Raw genomic sequence first — 20,582 nt, 5'->3', positions numbered from 1 at the left:
GATTATATACATTGTTAAAGTTGTGTTTGATTATTTTTTTGGAAATAATACTAACGTTCGATTTTCAAATTGGATTAAAATTTTTATAATCAAACACGATCTTCAAATAAAGTGAATAATTTTTACGATCAAGCGGGTTTATAGTACGTGTTTGTCTCTCTCAAAGATCCTATAAAGATTGTGCGCAGAAGATTTTTGAAAAAGAAGAAAGAACTGGTGGATAGATTTCCTATCCAGCTGGAAGGATTCATCAAAGAGAAATTACTTGTGGATTTTGGACCCACAACACCTAATCAAATAGTGAAACTCCAATTATCCAGTCTGTTTACATTATAGCACCAACATTAAAAGTTAAAAACCATATCATCATCACTAATAATATATCATAAATTGCTAAGTTGATGTTTCCACCACTTAACTAAATTAAGAGGGTAGAAACTTTAGAGCAATGCAATGAGGCAAAAAGGTAAAGTCATTAACCTCTGTCTAAGAGTTCGTTAATAGTTATCTGATACTTGTATTGATGATATTGAAATATGCAACTGTTGAACCAAACATCATCGTTATTAGAAAATGGACAAATAATAATTTTGTAGGATGGTCAAAATATGTGCAAACTAAATCAAACCATTTAGAAAACTAAGAGAAGAATCATAATTCAATAGAACAATCGAAGTTTATAATAGATGAATCGAACACCATTATTATTTTTTTTTAAAAAAAGATAGATAGGCGATTTTTGGTAAGCCAAAGTGGCCAAAAGAACGAACTAGTAACATGCAAAGCTGGGACAATTTTGACTTACTCGAATTCTACCTCGACCATCACTATGTACTGACAAACAGCGCCTTAGCTAGTTTTCTTAATTTTCACACAAACACAATTCATATTTATGAAACTGATAAAAGTGATATTATTATTTTTCCCAATCCAAAATTGATGCACATGACATGATCCTACAGTCAAAAAGTGTAAAAGGCATGCTACCTTTATTTTTTTTTGAAATTTTTGGAGATGTACAAGTGAGCATGAGTTCAGTGGCAATCATGACACTTCCCTTGCATGATTGAATCTGAGAAACATAATGCATGTTTGACTATTCCTCCTAAGTATACAAACTTGCTTTTCGTAAGCACTTTGACTATTTTATCGAGTACCTACTATCTATCACCAGCACAAACACTTGCTATACCACCTTCATTACTTGGCGAAGTAAATTTTATCTTTACTCAAAGATAAATGCAGTCATCAGCATGCAAGTTTTACTTTGTGCAAGCCGCTATGCCAGGTAATGTGCCTTCAGAAATTAAAGAAGATAGAGACAGTGATTCACCAAAAAAGAGTGATAGTCAACATTACAAGCAAAGCCAACTAATTACTATGGAAGTGTACTTTTTTTTTTTTTAATTTCCATCAACTTTATTCTCCCACCAAATAAAACTTGAAATTCTCTGGTCAACTAATATCTACCACATTGACTAAAGGTATCAGAAAGTCATTTGTTGGTCATTTAATCCATAAACACCTTTAGCCACACACCAAGCATTCATAAGTTCCTGTCATTTTCTTGTTCCTTCATTGAGAAAGACCCATCATGAGGGCTCTTACAGGCCAACAGCTTCCAACTTTAGTATTTATGTGAGGAGAGGTTGTTTGAAATAAAACTCAACTACCACGTTTGAAGTGTTCTTTTATGAATTTTTCGGCATAAGAAGGGTACTTATCTCGAATGTACTGTCTAAGACACTTCTGATAGGAAAAGTCTATCCATCCACCGTCCAATCTTACGACAAAGAGACACCTGGATCGTTTGAACTGGGGATGCCGATCAACCTACAAAATAGAGGCTATTAGTCAACTCAATAACAAACAATTTAATCACCAGCCACATAAGTACTGCCTCTTTACATGCTACTTCGGCTAAGAACCTGACTCTTATATCAGCAAACAGCTTAGCATGAAAGTACTATAATGATCACAGATAGATGAACATTTTTCCATCAAAAATTCAAAATAATCTGCACAATGTAAAATAAGTTGTCATACTCAGGAACGCTTCACATGGTTCCTTTTCTATTAAGTGTAGTATAGTTTTGCGATGGCTTTCTACTATGAATAAAAGGGAAGGCTGTTATTCACAAGGAAAGACACTCTTCCACTTCTGTAGAACCATAGTTCAGATTTGCCTGTCATATGCTATTCACCAGACTGAGTGAGTGCTCAATGTAGTCTGAGATTTAACATAATTTGTAATGCAGCGCGGTGATAAAAGGCTAAACTAACAAACCAAAAGAAAAAGTCCATCTCTACCAACATTTTTCAGTCAGTTGGAAAGAAATTTAAGTAAAAGTTATTAGTAGGAATCAAACAACAAGAGTATTAATCAAATTATATGACCAACCATAATTGAGTCGAGGCCACATCCAATTTTATCTTCAGAATGGGGATGATAAGCAAGAAGCTTGTCTACCACTATTTTCTCATCTTCTACTGTCAGACGTTCTCCATCCATATACCTGGTAACGTAGAAAAAGGATAAGATTTAGCACAAGGATGAAGCCTTTGCAGACAAGAAAGATACAGGCGAATACTCTTGTAGTAGAAGATTAAGCGCCAAATTTCCTACAAGACAGAAACAAAAGAAAAGAAGCCCATACCTATGTAACTATAGAGTGAATTTCTAGTCATTTTAAATAAAGCAACTTTGACTGAAAATTTTCAGGCAATACCAACCTGTTCCATAACAATGATATTTCTATTTTTGAAGAGAAGATCGTGTTCTATCTTCAACTTGACACTAACTACAGAAACAACATGTTAGGCAGATCACCCGAAACCAAGGTTTAGATGAAACATAACAAAACACAAATACATCTAGTCCAGGAGGATAACAAATCAAATGAAATATCAACAAATGAAGATCCTATTTGCATATGTTTTTAATGAATCAGTTCAACTCTTGTATCTTGGACTGAAACTCAATTGAAGTGTATAATAGTGGCAGTGATATGAAGCAAGCAAGCTAGATAGCACTTACTGTAGTAGTGACTACCGAAAGAGGAAATTGATAATGACTAAAGAGTGATAATTAAAATATATTCTTGAAAATTTTACTCTTCCACATTAAGTCTGAAGACTTATTTAACCATTAGCAGCTGCTTTGTTGTTGGTTAGTGTTATGTGGGGTATTAGTTATTCATGTGATAATTACTTATCTTCTATCCAGTATAAAATTTGCAATCTTCTCCTCTAGCAGGTTTTGTAAATTAAGTGAATAACATCAGGAAAAGAAATTTTCTCACATAACTCATGGTTCTTGAAGTTAACAAGAAACTGCAAAATAAATACGCCACTCTATAGAAATCATTCTGTTAAATCAAAACTCATGTACTTTTGATCTTCTTTTGAGTCTCATCTCCCATACATGGACACATGATGATCTAGCAACTATAACATCTAAATATCCTTGCACGCCACACGACAAATCTAAGAATCTCGGTTTGTTCATTTCCTTGTGAATACTAAATTTCCTTATGGAAAGAGTTGCTACACAGATCCTTTATTTTCCTTGACGTGTCCGTGTCACACAGGTGTTATAACAAACATAGTTCTTTCATAGTTTCATGCAGATTCTTCAAAGTACCCTAAAGCGTTAACAAACCCGCATACATTGAATCATCAGTTGAATCCATGTAGCGAAACAATTTCTTGAATGAGAAACTCAAGTAAGACATAACAATGATAATCCTATAGCTCAATTCAGATCTAATGTGAAATTGATTGAAAGGACCTGAAGTATATGGTAAGTTGGTCGGGAAAAGCTGAAGCTTAGAAAATATCTTACGTCACACTTGCCAAGCGAGAGAAGCTGTGGTCAAAGAAAGAACTTTTAAGTCTGGTAAAGATCATCCTTATTTTGTGAAAATGTCACAATTAAATCACAGAAAGATGAAATGATAGGAGTAAAAGGATGTTCTATTATCCACCTAGAGGTCCTATCACTAAGGAGTAAGGGCACCCTATCAGGGCGTGGTGAGTTTCAAACCTATCATGACTCGGGGACTTCACAAGTTTTTTATATTGTGGTGTCTGGGCCAACTTGAGCACCTCGACTAATTGCATAGAATACCTGCTACCTCCCACCAAGACATGTATGGGGTAACTCTTTTTTTTTTAATAAAGATGTACAAGGTAACTCAATTCACCACGGTTTAGGAAAATGGGAAGACACCAGTTAAGTGTTTTTACTACCTGAATTGAACCTTATGACCTCATGGTTTTCAACTCATTTCATGGATCACTAGGCCACACCCTTAAGTATAAAGGTGACTTCAGACATGTTAACCATGCTTAAAGTTTTTCTTGGTCGGATACAGCATATAGGTCCCACATTTCCCAATACATATAGACATATTTACCTTAATTCTGAATTTGTTGGGTTTGAAATTTTAAGACAGAGGCAAAACACATTGAGACAGGCATGAGATGAATGGCAAGTTTATGCCTCAATATATGTGGGACTTGAGGCCAATTATGTCCTTACTTGAGCCCCTATGTTTCATTTACCCCTTCCAAATCTTGAACAAAGATCCTATACAATATAACTGTTGTGGGGCTGAAACATCATTTTTTTTTATCAGAACTGTCGGCTGAAAAATAACTTATTCTGATAATTAGCCGAAATTGCAGAGACACTATCCATTCAGCTAGAATCAAGAGACATAATTACATTAGTTTGTCATCTAGAAGAAATGGGACTATAGATTATAAGCACGAGTTACCAGATATGACATAGGATGCATGCATTCAAAATATAAACTTTTTTACGCCAGTTTTGAACAAAAAGATTGTTAATGGTTGCAATCAGATACATTTAATTTTTTTCTTGTGTTTGGATTAGATGCTTGTGTTTTTTATAAAAAAAGAAAAGAATAAGAAGGAGTTGTTCTATTATGTCTTGAGAATGGTAAATTGGTAATTGGAACAATCTGATTGTGTGGTTCTCTCATTCAGTTCTCGAGGTGTAATTATTTAGAAAGGTAAAATACAGCCATCTGAAATTATACTCGTCCTTTTGTTTTGAAAAGATGGTGTCTAGATTCTTGAGATATACGCTTGTTAACATACAATCTTTTCAAGTACAAAGAAGAAGCATGAGAACCCATTTAACAATTAAAATAAGTATAGAGTTAACATTTGAAAATTACATTACGTTCTCTCAAATATAAAAAGTATTTTACATTTACGATGAAATTTATGAAATTAACCAACCACTTCTTATTCTGGACCAAGGAATCTTGTCTAATTCACTTATTTGTGGGAAGCTATTCAATGTTCTTATTTAAAAAAGATTTCCGTAAGGATATCTGAAGTAGATGGCAGTTGATAGAGAACTCTTTGATCAGAAGTTTCTATATGAATACTGTGTCCAACATGAAACTTGTGATTGGTAGTAAAACTCCCTTCAAGTTGTTTCCCTCTAATTGCTAGCAGCAGAACAGAGATAGTAAGTAGTTGATTCTTTTTTTAAAAAAAATAATGTTAAGCAGTTGAATCATTTTTTTAATCAAGAAAAAAACTATGCACGTTAAGTAGTTGATTCCTAATCATCATTTCAACCAAAAAAAAAGTTGATTCCTTATTGTCTCACCATTGTTTATGGAAGATTAGAAGCCAGCAACTCCACATTATCTTTCCAATTAAACAGGGCAAGAATTATAGGTATATTTATCTAAGCTTCTACGAATCTTTGGTTTAGAACATCTTACTGGCTAACCCAAGCTTAGGCACCTCAAGTTGGAATTCACATATACTTAAGCTCTTCCTCCTTTGCTGATTTTTCTTCTATCCACATACCACCCTCCTATTTACAGATCAGTTGCATTTTGACTTGTATGTTTTAATAATCAAAGACTCGAAGGATAATACTTTTTCAGGGGCGACTCAAGGTTAAGGCAAATAAAGTCATTGTCTTAGGCTCCCAAATATTAGAGGCCCCAGAAATACAATATTATATATAACATGCTCTCTCCGGTCCATATCATTTGGTGTTTCTACCATTGGCACATCCCTTAAGAAACTATTCCTTCCAATCCATACACTATTTGGTGTTTTTACCTTTTCATATTGATCTAAAATAAGTGGTGTTTTACATAATCAAGAAGGTATTAAGTTTTTTTCTTCAAACTTCAGAACAAGTTTTTCTCAATTACAATTTCCTATGAGTACATTAAATAGTACTATCACTGTTGCTTCAAAGGCATTTGATATGCACATAATATTATTTCATATTACTTTTACTTAGAAAGATGCCATCATAGTGTTCCGTACACCTCAAATTCTTATGCTCTTTATACTTAGAAAGATTAAAATCTTATTAAGGGTAATTTAGTCTAAATTCTTCTAAGTTCATAGGACTAAGTACTCCCTCCGGTCCATATTATTTGTTGTTTTGGACTTTGACACACCCCCATAAACTACTTACTCTTAAATTTGCATCTTCCTAAGTTGATAAGTACAAAGAGCATAGAGATTTGAGGTGTATGACATAATACTGTGTGCACATATCTTGTGAAAGCAATATCTCATAATAGTACGTGCATACAAATGCCTTTGAAGAAATAGGAGTACCTATTTAAGGTACTTCCAAAAAATTGTTATTAAAAAAGATTTCTTTGAATTGAAATGTGTAAATAAGAGTAGATTGGAAAAAAATTAAATTAATTCCTTCTTGATTATGTAGAACACCACTTATTTTGGACCAAAATGAAAAGGTAAAACACCAAATAATATAGATGCATGAGTAAATAATGGTAAATTTTTTCCCTCATTCATCAAATAGTGTATTTAATTATCTGTTGTCTTGTCCTTTTGAATATCATATTATGTTATTTCTTGTACATCTGTTACTTCGTTTTCTGGATTGTTTTGGACTTTTTCTCTTGATCCAAGGGTCAATCAAAAACAGTCTCTCTACCTGAGGTAGAAGTAAGGCATGTGTATACTCTACTCTCCGCATACACCACTTTGTGGAATTATACTGGGTATGTTGTTGTTCTTGCAATAAAATAGTTTATTTACCTTCCTCTTCAATTTTATGTTTCCTTCTCTATGTACAACCATTTCTTTTTCATGTTTTTGACGATTTCACTTCTAATTTCAACTCCATTTCTTTGAATTAGCTATTTCACTTTCGCATGTTTGGTTCTTACAACAGAAAATAAATTTATTTTGTCTCATCTTTTCTAATCGAGAAATTTCACAGAGCAAGTGCCGCAATTGTTTCAAACTCGATGTATAATAGCCCCGTCATTCTACCCTTCTCCACTAAAATACCATGCTTTCATATACGAAAGTGTTTGTGACATGCACCTAACACTCTTATCACCAGATGAAATTCTCAAGCACATCTTTTGTGTCTCATTAGTATATGAATTTTACAAAATAAGTTTAGGGGCCTTTTGGTATATTTTAGCTTTAAACTACCAATTTCATTGAGCCATCAGTGTACTTTTCCCCTTCAATAGGAAAGTGCCTCTCATTGTCTTCACCAATAGTTCAATCTCCCTTACTTGGCTCATAAATTCCATTGGTAAGTGAATTAAGTCACGCACTTGCCTCAAATATTCAACTAAACATTATGCATTTCATTTCCACAGACACAAAGCAAGCATTGAAGTCACAATTCAACTCATAATAAGCTCAAATGAACAATTACGAACTAAATAGCCTGATAAGCTAATAGGATGAACAAATCATTCCTAGTATTAGATAACTAATGAGTTCAATATATGATACTGAAAAATCAAATTACGTAGCATTGTGGTTAAAAATGGTATTCACATCAAATTTAGAAACGCCCAAATATGAAAATTGAAAATTAGTGAAGAAGAAAGCGGACCTATCGGAGTGGATAATTTCCTTGGCCAGGAAAATAACGGGCTCGATATCTTTGAGTATCTGAGTTTCCTGATCTTTCCATTTTCGATAGTCCGGGTCAGTCCATCTCGGGTAATTGGGCGGGTCTTTGGCGCTTAGCACGGCGGTGGTCTGGTCCCCATCGGACGCCGCGTCGTCGAAGGGCTGAGCCGATTCGGAAGCAGCTGAAAACAGCCTCGGAGAAAGTAGAACAAAGCTAGGATTCGGCAGCCGCTGATAGCAGAAGCGGAGCCGGAGGATTGGCAGACCTCTGAGGAGTAACGGAGCAGCCATTGTTAAGCGTTTTTTGAGTGATCAGTAGTTTTTGACTTATGCCCTCTTGGATTCTGTTATGACTCTTTTGGGGTATAACCTTTAATTTTGTCTACAAAATAGGTCCGTGGATTTGTGATAATTGCTACCCCCTCCATTCTATTTTGGGAGAATTACACATAAGTAAATTTTCTTTGAAATTTCTAATCCCATCTCCAAATCAATATGGCGATTCAAATGTAAGTTCAACAAATCAAATTCATTTGAGTGGTGAAAATTAGATTTTTAAAGTATCATCATTTGTTGAACAAGCTTAAATGAGTGGATTTAAATTTGATTTTGTGAGAAATTTTGGAGTGATTATTGTTTAGACTTGTTAGAAATGAGGTTGGTTACAAAATTTGAATTCATTTTAATTGAGATTTGAACTTGTTTTGAACAACTTTTATACAAGAGTTACATTATGTATATAGGTGTATAGAAGTGTATAATAGTGTATAAGAGATGTTTATATATGCATATACACTATTATTCGAAATTTGAATTCGTCTTTTCCTTGTGCCTTTTCTGAAATTTAACTCAAATCTACTCCAAAATACTTCAAATTTTAAATTTTGAACCCCTCGATACTTCTATTTTCAAAATTTTAATCAATCACACTAAAGAGGAGAACTAAATTTAAGCCTGATTAGATATTCAAAACTACAAGTAATTACATGCGGGAAGAAGAAGAGATGCAAGCAATATTTAAAAAGGGAGGATCAAGGTGAGCGAGATTTGGGAGAGAATGAAAGAGGAGAGAGGTTGTATCAACAAATACAATTTTATCAAGTGTATTAACAAATATAATTTGTATCAATAAATTATACAAGTCATGTATAAAATATATTTGTTCCTTGTGTATTCACCATGTTCATGCAATATGTATATATAACTATATAAACTTTTGTAAAAGTTAATGTTAGTTGCTAAAGATTTAATATAACGCTTCAACAACATTATATACAACTTTCATCTGATACTCATACAAATTTAATACAATTACAATAACATACAAACTTGAAATATAGTTTTCATACAACTCTAACATACAATTATAATATAGTTTTAGTACAAATATGATACAATTCGTTTATAACTTTGAACTTCAATAGTCCATACAATTTTCACTTCATTTACTAGTTCAATATAGGTTAGTCCGTAAATTTAACCAATCTACTCATTTGACAACCATATTTTGAAGTTTGAACTCTTATCAGTTTTGTGTTTTGATCGGCATAGGAAGGTGCATGCACATGCAATGTTTGTGATATACTATATTAGTTTTATTTTTCCAATTGAGATGGTCTATTTTGTGATTGGACATAAAGAATGATTATTGATTTGTAATATAATGAACAAAATACGTTGCATGTGCTCTTGGATATGAGATTCAACTAGCGAAAAGTAGTATCATGTTATATCTTCAATTTTGTTTTAAAACCTTGAAAATTGAAAATGTCAAAAGTAAGTAGCTTTTAAATATTTTATCACGGTCTCTCTCAAATCTGACATGTGAATTTTTCAAAAAAAAAAAAAGTTTATTTTTGACAAATTTATAAGAATATATGATTCAAAAGTAACAATAATAAATTCATAAATGAGGTTTGAAAAGAATGAGTAGGAAAAGAATGATCGGTTCGAAAAGATAAGTGAGTTAGGAGCGAAGTTTATGAGTTACTAGCTTTAAGTTTTATTCAACATGCATATTTCTTGACTATGAAAAGTATAGAGATAGATCAAGCCTAAAATTTGTCATTTCTATTGAATATACTGCGATGCGTCTGCACTAACGGAACTTGCAAAGAAACTCAACGCCACTATTCTTGAACAACTTGGAGCCGGACCTTCTTTTCGCACTATTACGGATATGAAGATAATGGTCAAAATCTAATTCAACGCTAACGCTAACGCTATATAGACAAGGTTCGGTATCACCTCCTTTTACTTTTGAGTCTTAGGTGCAACTCTTCTAGTTAGAAAAGAGTACCATCTAGTTGCGAAATGTATGTAGACGTTACCTCTAACTACCTTGTGAAGCAAAAAGATTGTTTTTGATAGACCCTCGTCTTCATAAGAAAAAAAAAGTACCTTACACAGAATTGTAAGAAAAAATAGACAGTAAAATAGGAAATTACAAAAAAATGCAACAACAAATAGTAATGCTTCATTGAAGAATAAGAAACTACACAATAACTAAATAATACTACTAAAAAGGGGAAGAGGATCGGAGAGGAAGAAGCTAACTTCATGCCTCTTCCACAAAAAGTGCGATGACATTCATTTATATCATAAGTTTTTAATTTTAGTTCTCGACCTCCATACGTATCCGATTTAAGTCATATGTCTTCAACTAAAATTTTCCAAATCTTCTTTAGCCTACTTCTACCTCTCATAGTTTCTACTACCACCCGTCTGAACGGTTAAAAATATATCCAAAATTATTTTGAATCTAAACCAAACATAAGAGATACTATAAGTTATGTTATCTTATCGTGAATGTTTTCTCAATTATCGAAAAAACAAGGCATATTTGTGAGACACGAAACACAATTTGTATGGCTACTTGAAAGTTTATAAATGAACTTGCAACCTAATTAATTATGGCTTATTAGTTATTTTGTTCTAGTGGTCAGATACGTTTAATGTTGATTGCTGTGTTAACTCTTTTCCATTTATTCAATTAATTAATGACAATGTGGTCCGATCGTTATTATTATTTCTGCTTCTGTAGACAACGAAGTTGGCCTAATTTTGATTAGAGTTTTAGCCGTACGCTCAGCGTTTTAATTTTTTTGACTTATTTTGATTTGATATAATTTTTTTAAAAATAAATAAAACAAGAGTTATTAAAAAGCGATACAGACTAAAAGAAAAGTAGATTAAATAAATTTAAATGGATGGAGTATTACTTTTAAAATTCAAAAATGTTTCAACATTCTCGTTTGCTATTACTATTATATATCGTCAAAATGATGACAAAAAGTGTACCAAATTATTTAAGTTCAAAAGATTATTAGCGGTCTCTTTTTTCAAGCAATTAAAACATTTGAATTTTGAAAACGCAATACCACGTTCCAGAAAGTAATTTAAGACGTAGCCACTTTTTTCAAATTTTGTACTTATAGTTGGTTAATGATTTTTAGCATTAAAATTACTATTATTGCAAAATGAAAGTAGATTTGATTTCGAATTGAATTTAAATATAAGTGGGAATTATTAAAATATATAAAATTATTGAATGAATAAAGATTGGTAATTCAAACTTTAAAAAAATTATTTTCAACATCAAATATATATGTTGGAGCTTCAAACATACATGTTAGAAGTCTGATCCAACAAGTCAAATTTCAAATAAAAATATTTCTATGTCTAAATTCTAACAAGCCAAACTTTAGATAAAATAAAAATTGTCAGAATTTGAATTGCTAGAACCTAACTTCATATGTGAATTTTTGCATCTTCGATAGCATATTCTTGAAGTTGGTTCTATATAGTAGCTATAACTTAAATGATAATCTCAAAATCGATTGTTTCTACACTTGCCCCGACCTCCGATGGACACATATTTATATTAAATAAAATAATTTTACTTTTACATACCATACATTAAAAGTATTTGCCAGAACTTTGCCATCATACGCATTCAAAGCATCCACAATTAATTCTATTGTTTATCTTATCAGCATTAAGTCAAAGATGGTCTTTAATTAAGGGACCACCCCCCTTTTAAAAAATTGATAACACTTAATTTTTTCGATTCATTTTAACTTATAATATATAATATAATTTATTAAGTTATTTTTTATTTGAGAATTAATTAGTATTAAAAAGGTTACTTCTTTAACGATAAAAATAAATAAATAAATTATAGAATTCCTAAAATAATTTTCTTGAACACACATGCATGAATATTGTATATCATGATAACTTATCCCATCATTTATATCATAGTGATGGGATAAGTTATCTCAGGATAACTAATACCAGGATAATTAATCCTGTGATAACTTGTTCCAACCAAACGACCCCAAAAAGTATATAATAAGCTAATTTCTCATGATATACAACATTCATGCATATGCATGTGTGTTATAGTACCACACCAACAGACAGGATTGCCAATTTTGCGGAATCATATCACCATTGGAGCATTATTGTTATATTTTTAGGAGTTTAATAGTCATCTTCTTGCTTTGCATCTAGGCAAGAATTAATTGGTTCTCTAATTTCTTCTGCCACACATAAAAGAAACAGATAAGACTGTTTAATTTCCATGAATAGTTGTAACTTTAGCATGATTGGATTATTCAATAAATGACAAGATCAAGAGGAGTGGGGATGGGTCAAACCCATTTTTGTATGATAAAAAAAATAAAATTGTGTCCGATCATAGTTTTTTCAAAATATATTGCATTAGTTTTATTTAAAGTATGAAATATAATTATATCCATATAAAGAATACACAATCGTACCCATACAAACATGTGCTAACCCCAAATTGCACGCATAACCTTTATTGATGAAGATCATTATTATTATCACAAATCATAATTTTATATTAATATAAATTTGAAACAAATTTATCAGATTTGTAATCAAATAGATAGTACATTATTCTAAAGTCATAACACGATTTTTTAGTAACAACTTACTAATAACATAATTATTACTAGCTACTACAACTCGTCAAATTAAAGCTAGTTACAAAGAACCATCAATGGAAAAAGTTTTGGGCAAGTTTGGGGGCTATTTTTATAAATAATAACCATTATCGTCAAACTAACAACACTATTAACTACAAAGTTTGGGGGCTTTTTTAATAAATAATAAACATTCGGGTAAGTTATATATTTTTTAAACAGACCAACGGTTATATTTTGTGCCAAAATTTTCATATATTATGTTTTTGACTTAAAAATATTTAAAACAGACTAATAGTTATATTTTGTACCAAAATTTTCATATATTATGTTCTTGGCTTAAAAAAAATATTGCCATCATTACTTGGTTGGCTCAACAATATTTTTCAATTAGCTAAATAATTCAAAAATACTTTTACACTAACGATTATTCTAAAACAATAAAAAATAAGCCACTAATTATATCCGTAACTTTTTTCCAAATAAGGCAACTAAGAATCGGAATAGTAGGCGCACTTTGTACGAACTAGCTAAATGTCTCTGTCTGCAATAGCCTACAAACTACACAAAAAATGTGAACTCCAAAAATAAATTTTATGCGACAAAGTCATTCAGAAGACATTAAAAAAAAATCGATCTCAAATAATTCGTATAAATAACTAGCTCTAAAATCAACTAACCAGATAATATTCTTAAATTTAAAATAAAAGAGGATAGGAAAAAGGTGATTTTGAAAGTTGAAGGGTGAATGTGAAGGAGTGAAGATACAGATACACCCAACTGCATAGACACACGATACACATGTGACTTCCTTTACTACACTGGTGGGGTGGGGGAGGAAATACTTGCATGTTTCTATCTACTTTTCTTACCGTGTTCCTTCCGCATGTCCCACTATTTTCGCTCTCTCAAATAACCCAACCGGCACGCCTACTTACATGTAGGTACCCCACACGGCACGCACTTTTTCATCTCTCAATATCGTAAATTTTAATAGTTCAGTTGATTAATCGCTATTAAAAGAAATAAAGAGATCTTAATTTACTATAATATTCATACTCATTGATTCATAATTTTAAATCTTGAGTATTAATTTGGAGAAAGAACAATTAATATTAAATATTACTATGCTATATTAAATGAATAGAGAAAAAAAAATATTTTTAATAAAGACTATATGTATTTTCGGAGAGGAGTAATTTTAAAATGTTAATATTTGCTATCCCTAACAAACTTCCAGTAAATTAGAATTAAATCCGAACTAATTTTATTTTCAGGTCCGCTATTAAACTCACCTGTAAATTGCAACTTCATCCGAAAAAGACGAACACAAAAGGCTGGTGAAATAGTAATTGGATACAGTGACCCTGACCTATCTTTATTATTCTACTGGTGGATGGGTCAGTCAGCTTCCACCGTCGCCGGAGCTCAAAACCGTATAAAGTTCAGATCTTCGCCGGTGATTTCTTCCATGAAGGAAATTGACGATTCCGACGATGTTATCGATGTATTCGATGTCGGAGAGTTTGATTATTCTTCTAATATTCCTGATGAGTGTTTAGCTTGCATTTTCCATTTCCTTAGCTCAGGTGACCGGAAAAGTTCTTCCCTCGTCTGCCGCCGTTGGCTCCGTGTTGAAGGCCAGAGTCGTCACCGTCTCTCGCTTAACGCACAATCGGAACTTGTCGCTGTGGTTCCTGTGATTTTTTCTAGGTTTGATTCGGTAACGAAACTCGCTTTGAAATGTGACCGTAGATCTGCGAGTATTGGGGACGAGGCGTTGGTGCTTATATCTTTAAGGTGCCGGAACCTAACTCGTTTGAAGCTCCGGTCATGCCGGGAGCTTACTGATACTGGAATGGAATCTTTTGCGAAGAATTGTAAGGGTTTGAAGAAGCTATCTTGTGGATCTTGTGCTTTTGGAGCTAAAGGGATGAACGCCGTGTTGAATAACTGCTCGGCTCTGGAAGAGTTGTCCGTGAAACGGCTGCGTGGTATCACAGATGGGGCTGCAGCTGAGCCCATTGGTCCTGGTGTTGCAGGGGGTTCTCTGAGAGTTATTTGCCTTAAGGAACTCTACAATGGTCAGTGTTTTGGACCGTTGATTATTGGATCGAAGAGTTTGCGGACGCTGAAGCTTTTCCGTTGTTCTGGAGATTGGGATAAGATTCTGGAAGTGATTGCTGAACAAGTCAGTGAACTTGTTGAAATTCATCTTGAGAGGCTTCAGGTCAGTGATACTGGTCTTGCTGCTATATCTAAATGTTCCATTCTTGAAATTCTGCACCTTGTGAAAACGCCTGAATGCACTAATAATGGTCTAAAGACTGTTGCTGAAAACTGTAAGCTTCTAAGGAAGCTCCACATTGATGGGTGGAAGACTAACAGGATAAGTGATGATGGGTTAATTGCTGTGGCAAAACATTGCCCTAATTTACAAGAATTGGTTTTAATAGGTGTGAATCCAACATGTGCTAGTTTGGAGAAGTTGGCTACGAATTGCTTGAATTTGGAGAGATTAGCTCTGTGTGGAAGTGAAACTGTTGGGGATCCAGAACTGTCGTGCATAGCTGCGAAATGTATTGCATTAAGAAAACTTTGTATAAAGAGTTGCCCAGTATCCGATCAGGGTATGGAAGCGCTTGCTAGTGGATGCCCAAATTTGGTAAAAGTAAAGGTTAAGAAATGTAGATTGGTGACTTCTGGAAGTGCAGATTGGTTGCGGACAACTAGGGGTTCTGTTGCTGTGAACTTGGATACACCTGAACCTGAAAATCCTGATGCAAGTGCCAGTGATGGAGGTGTGCCTGAAGTTGGCAATGAAATTAGACAGGTGGCAGGCCAAGTAAGAGGTGTAAGTATTGCATCAAGCAGTACTGGGAGGTCAAATTCCTTTAAGGCCAGGCTAGGACTTACAACAGGAAGGAATCTGGTGGCTTGCACATTCAGAAGGTGGTCGAGCTTTGGTGGGAGTTCCAGTTCCAGAAATAATTAGAAAAAAAGGAGTTGACTGAGATCAATCTTATGCTCAAACATTCTGCTATTGAAGTTATTTGACTTTTATTACATTTATATATTCTTGAATTTGCATGCTAGTTAATGCAACTACAGATTCAGCCTTCATGGTTGGACCTTGTTCGTGAGTTTCCCTTCTTTTTGTTTTTGCTTATGTACAATCCCAGTTTGGGCTTGGTATGCTCCTTCAACGTGGAGTTCTTATCACTTCTCCTGGGAGAGGACTCAACATGCTATCTTCTGAAAAAGAAAGAAAGGAGAAGGTTATAATCCAAGAAGTTGGTGATTTTGGAATGTGTTTACCAGTTTATGTTTTGCTAAGTTTTTCTGTATATATTTACTCCGTATGAAAGATTCAATATCGTTAACACATTCTTCTTGACTCATTAGGGGTTTGAATGGAGAACTGAGAAGAACCGAAGAAACTAGAAGTGTGCATAAATCATACTATTGCTTTCTCTTATACACTAGGATATGCACATTAAGCTAATAGAAAGTCAAAATTTTGATTCTAAGTTCTAATCGTCCGTTACCTTTCTCAAACACAAAAAAGTCCAGATTCTGATTCATACCGTTGCCTTTCTCAAACAGAAGAAAGTCCAGATTTTGATTCACTCCCATGTTATTAATTACAGGATAGTATCATGGAAAGTCAAATTGATTTTGAGTTCAAAGAAGATGTTACCAGCTAATTAGGGGAATCCACATTTCTTCCTCGAGTTCGATTAGGATCCCCTACCCTCCATTCTCTCAAGTACCTCTCCGCTTGCTTTGGGATCAACTTCACTAAACTTCTCTTATAAAAATTTATGATACCTTTCTAAAAAAAATACCTCTCATAAAGGTTCATTAGACTTGCAACTTGATTGTTCCACGGCTTTTACCAATTAAACTTTGTACATTTTTATATTAAATCAGGTGTGTTTGGGACGTGCCCTTATCAGGAATCATTCTTGTATTTTTGGTGAATGTGGGGGAAAGTTAGCAATAGTGTGATTCACCTGGTAAATGAAGAACATTGGTGAAAAGTCAGGCTTGCATAGTCAAAGCTGCACCCCTAACTGAAATAGAAAGTGTTTCAAGGCTTCGATATGCTACAGTAAATGTTTAAATGCCATATAAGTCTGATTGTCTGAATCTTTCTATATCATTCTGTCAATGTGCTTACCTGATTTGGTTATCAAAAAAAATAATAGTGCTTATTTGACTTGTATGACATTTAGGAAACATGTCAAGAACTAGAGCATGGATTTGTTTATGCTGAGAGCTAGAGTATAAATTGACTCTCTATTAGATCAAGAGATTGTTGAAGTCAAGGTATCGACCTCTAGATGTTAGGTTAATAAATAGTTACACCAAACTTTCTGGTTCATTGGTGTTGAGATGTGGATGTACTCTCCTAGAAGCTCTGCACTTCTTATAAGACACAACAACAGAGTTGTAAGTTAAAACTCTGGGTTTGGGGCCACAAATTAGTGTTTGTGTGATACCATGTTGACTTAATTGTTTCTGTTCTATTTAAGAAACTTTTGTTGACTTCTTGTAATCAGAATATAATTATGTCAAGCTTTGTCTTTCTAGTGTGGAGTCTTGAATAGGAATGGAGATCAAGGATGGTTATTGTAGTTTTAACTTTATCAGAAAAAGATGACTGACCCTCATTTTAATAGGGTAAACACAACTTTATTTTTGCTCTTCTGCATGACTCTGAGGTCTGAACTGCATGCCTGATTTATTGGTGTCATGACCAGCTTATGTCCTTTAGTTGGTTTTGTATTAAGCCCTTCAGTTTACTTATGCTTTGTGTCACTTTTACTGAATATTTTCTTTGAAAATCATATGAAGGCAATTGAAAAACCTTTGGAAAGTTGCATTGTCAATGGTGAGTTGAATATTGTGTTTGGAGAATTGTATTCTTAGAGAGTAGGTATAATTATCAATACAAAGTTGTTCATTTAATTAGATGACGCGATGTTTGTGAACTGTATCTTGCTGTTTTCTTCATGCTTTGGTTAGTAGCAGGTATTGAAATGTTATCTTAAATTGTATGGTGTAATTTTGGATTCTTTACCATAGACAGGCTATAGCAGTAATATTTGCTTCTTTGAGAATGAATCATCAAATTTTGTTATCATCTTTTGTTGGTGAGTTGGTCTAACAAGCAAATCCTAGTTCATCATTCTATATGGATCCAGTGGACCGAACAAGCATGTCCTTTAGTTGATTTATGACTAACACAGTTAGAACTTCAGTTATGCTGCATGAACTGGTTATTGTATACAGTCAGGGTTGTGGCAACTACTATAGAATTATCCTTTCAGTTACTGAAACATAACAATTATATGTTTCTCTTTTCTGAATGATGGGGTTCTGTAGATTTTGTTCACCACCAAATCCCAAACAATGGACACTGGCTAGACCTGTGAGTTGCCATGATTGATGTTTTATGACTTGGAAAACTCACTCTTATCAGACACTCGGTTTAATTTTTGATTTGGTAGTAAAAACACTGACTTTGCTCATTTCGGTGTGTTGTTTTGGAAGGATTCTTTTGCTTCCTTTCTGTCTTGCTTGATGTAGTGATAATATTGTCGTTTTGAGAATTTTCCTGTCTTGTATCGGTGATCAAAATTTCTTCAGTAGTTGTGGATCTTTTTTGTGGTAATTCTTGTTTTCTGGGTATGCATAATTCATCTGGTAAGTGGTGTTATGGTGATTGGTTTGTAAGCTTTTGCTTGCTTGATAATGATTTTCTTTATGTTTAAAGATGTCTCGATTCAAGCTTTGAAACTGACAAAAGCTATGATTCCGCGACGTCTGCAGGTTGTTTTTGGCTTCATGTGATGGTTACTGATGAGTGTTTGCTTTGTTTGTCAAACTCTTCCGTATACACTGAAATATTGTCAATCAAATTATGTCGATTAGTATTGGATCTGTTGACAATATTTTTGCCTTAAACTGCATCCATTGAGTGTATCAATCTAAAATGTAACGCTAGACGCTCATAGAACTTAAAGAGTCTGAACCAAGGGATACAGTTCGTCTTGCTGATCTGTAAGAATGTTTGTTCTAATCCCGCACCTATATGATCTAGTACAATGAAGTGGTAAAAGTCATAGAAACTAAAGTTCCCGTTTTGGTAGAGATGAATAATACTAGACGTCTTCTTTTCAAATATCTAACTTCGAGATGATAGAGTCCCCTGATACCTAAGGTATTCAGTAAAATAGTTGAGTTGCACTTAAGTTGGCATGAATACCACGGTAACTATAATATTTCATATTTAAAACCACTCTGAACAATCAACGTTTTATAACCTTCATATATGTAAACTATGTGTGTCATTATTACTCCTTAACAACACTATCTATCTCTATTACTATGAACACCATACTTGAATTGGATTTCCGATCCATTGATTAGTAGCACTTTTCGATCGATTCAACCTTAGAAGAATCCCTGTTACACAAATTTGATAATCATACTCATTTCCTCTATGATTTCAAACCGGTAGATTGTTCTTCTGCTGATTTTGTTTGCACTGGGTTCCAACATCACCTGGACAAATAGATAAATTTGGTTGCGGTGAATTTCTTCAACATTTGGTTCTCTTAGGCATTTCAGAAAACAGGTTCTATGCACAGAGAGGGATCGAGAATGAAGGAGGAGGTTTGCTCTTGTTTGCGAGCTCGACTTGTAGAATTCCTCATTCAATCAGCTCAAGACCTTCAAGTTTCTCCGATCGTCAAATACTCAGCACTGTCACTTTTCGCCGATCGATTCTACCCAGCTCTTACCGGGGAAGAAACTAAGGATGCTAAGAGCTGGCTCTTACGGCCTCTGAGAGAAAGCAATTTGCAGCTATTTGCGCTTGTTGCAATATGGACCTCAAGCAAAATACACGATTCTCCTTCCCTAAGTGTGAAATCCTTCAAGTCTCTGGCTGACATCACCATTAAAGAGCAGCATTTTACAACAAAGGATTTTCTGGAAGCTGAGCTAGTGTTAATGCAGGTATTGAAATTTGAGATCGGCATGTTAAGCATTCCCTTCCGATTCTTCGAAGATCTACTTACGAAGTTTAGTGAAGTTGCTAGAGTTGGAAAGCAATTAAGCTTGGAAGCTTGCATGGATATCATGGACCTGATATATGAAAAGGGGGAGATTTCATCTTTCAATTGTTCTTCTCATCATCTAGCCGCATCGATTGTTGTTGCTGCATATGCAATCACAGTTCCATTGCAAAAGAGTGAATTCCCCATTCTTGTATGGGTTAAGTTTGTCACTTCGTGCAGAGAGGAGGATATTGTAGACACTGTCAAAAATATTCTAATGCATGTGTTTGAAGCTTGAATTTTATTGTATTTCATGTAACAACATACCCAACGTAATCTCACAAGTAACGTTTGGAGAGGGGAATGTGTACCCAACCTTATCCCTACCCTACCTTGAAAGGTAGAGAGGTTGTTTGCGTCAGCTCAAGGGAAGGCAGTTTGCGAAAAGAAATACAACAGTGAAGAAGCCACGGAAAAATACTTAAGATAACAACCACATTACATGACACTCATTCCATTTTGGACTTCTCAAGTGTTCTCAATCATTCCATTTATATACAACATTTTAACCATTTTATAATTTAAATTCATTGATTCCTGATGTCTTCTTTATCTGATTACTCTTCAACCACCACTTTAA

General features: G+C 33.8%; 4 protein-coding genes across 4 annotated transcripts in view; 2 read left to right on the top strand and 2 right to left on the bottom strand.

Moving 5' to 3' along the window:
- The window catches only part of LOC125857134 (WD40 repeat-containing protein HOS15-like), a 281,455-nt gene that overhangs the window by 221,341 nt on the left and 39,532 nt on the right, over window positions 1-20,582 (bottom strand). The window lies entirely within an intron of this gene.
- LOC125857160 (protein DCL homolog, chloroplastic) lies at window positions 1,283-8,300 on the bottom strand. Its single transcript, XM_049536842.1, has 3 exons — window positions 7,901-8,300; window positions 2,402-2,516; window positions 1,283-1,833 (listed from the first exon to the last, which is right to left on the bottom strand). The coding sequence occupies exons 1-3, from the start codon at window positions 8,209-8,211 to the stop codon at window positions 1,666-1,668; spliced, it is 594 nt and encodes a 197-aa protein (XP_049392799.1). The 5' UTR covers window positions 8,212-8,300; the 3' UTR covers window positions 1,283-1,665.
- LOC125857136 (F-box protein At1g47056-like) lies at window positions 14,074-16,055 on the top strand. Its single transcript, XM_049536813.1, has one exon. It carries the CDS (start codon window positions 14,269-14,271, stop codon window positions 15,865-15,867), a length of 1,599 nt encoding a protein of 532 aa, XP_049392770.1. The 5' UTR covers window positions 14,074-14,268; the 3' UTR covers window positions 15,868-16,055.
- LOC125857158 (cyclin-J18) lies at window positions 19,214-20,277 on the top strand. Its single transcript, XM_049536840.1, has one exon. It carries the CDS (start codon window positions 19,524-19,526, stop codon window positions 20,238-20,240), a length of 717 nt encoding a protein of 238 aa, XP_049392797.1. The 5' UTR covers window positions 19,214-19,523; the 3' UTR covers window positions 20,241-20,277.

The sequence above is a fragment of the Solanum stenotomum genome, chromosome 2 (genome assembly GCF_019186545.1).
Source record: "Solanum stenotomum isolate F172 chromosome 2, ASM1918654v1, whole genome shotgun sequence".
Classification (NCBI taxonomy): Eukaryota; Viridiplantae; Streptophyta; class Magnoliopsida; order Solanales; family Solanaceae; genus Solanum; species Solanum stenotomum.
The sequence above is the reverse complement of the archived record's forward strand: the minus strand, read 5'-3'. Positions and strand labels throughout refer to the sequence as shown.

Excerpts from the sequence above, each read along its gene's own strand:
- LOC125857136 (XM_049536813.1), top strand. The coding sequence starts at position 14,269 with ATGGGTCAGTCAGCTTCCACCGTCGCCGGAGCTCAAAACCGTATAAAG.
- LOC125857160 (XM_049536842.1), bottom strand. The coding sequence starts at position 8,211 with ATGGCTGCTCCGTTACTCCTCAGAGGTCTGCCAATCCTCCGGCTCCGC. Across the intron at positions 2,517-7,900 it reads GAAATTATCCACTCCGATAG|GTATATGGATGGAGAACGTC; the intron begins GTCCGCTTTCTT and ends CTACGTTACCAG. Across the intron at positions 1,834-2,401 it reads GTGGCCTCGACTCAATTATG|GTTGATCGGCATCCCCAGTT; the intron begins GTTGGTCATATA and ends TCTATTTTGTAG.
- LOC125857158 (XM_049536840.1), top strand. The coding sequence starts at position 19,524 with ATGCACAGAGAGGGATCGAGAATGAAGGAGGAGGTTTGCTCTTGTTTG.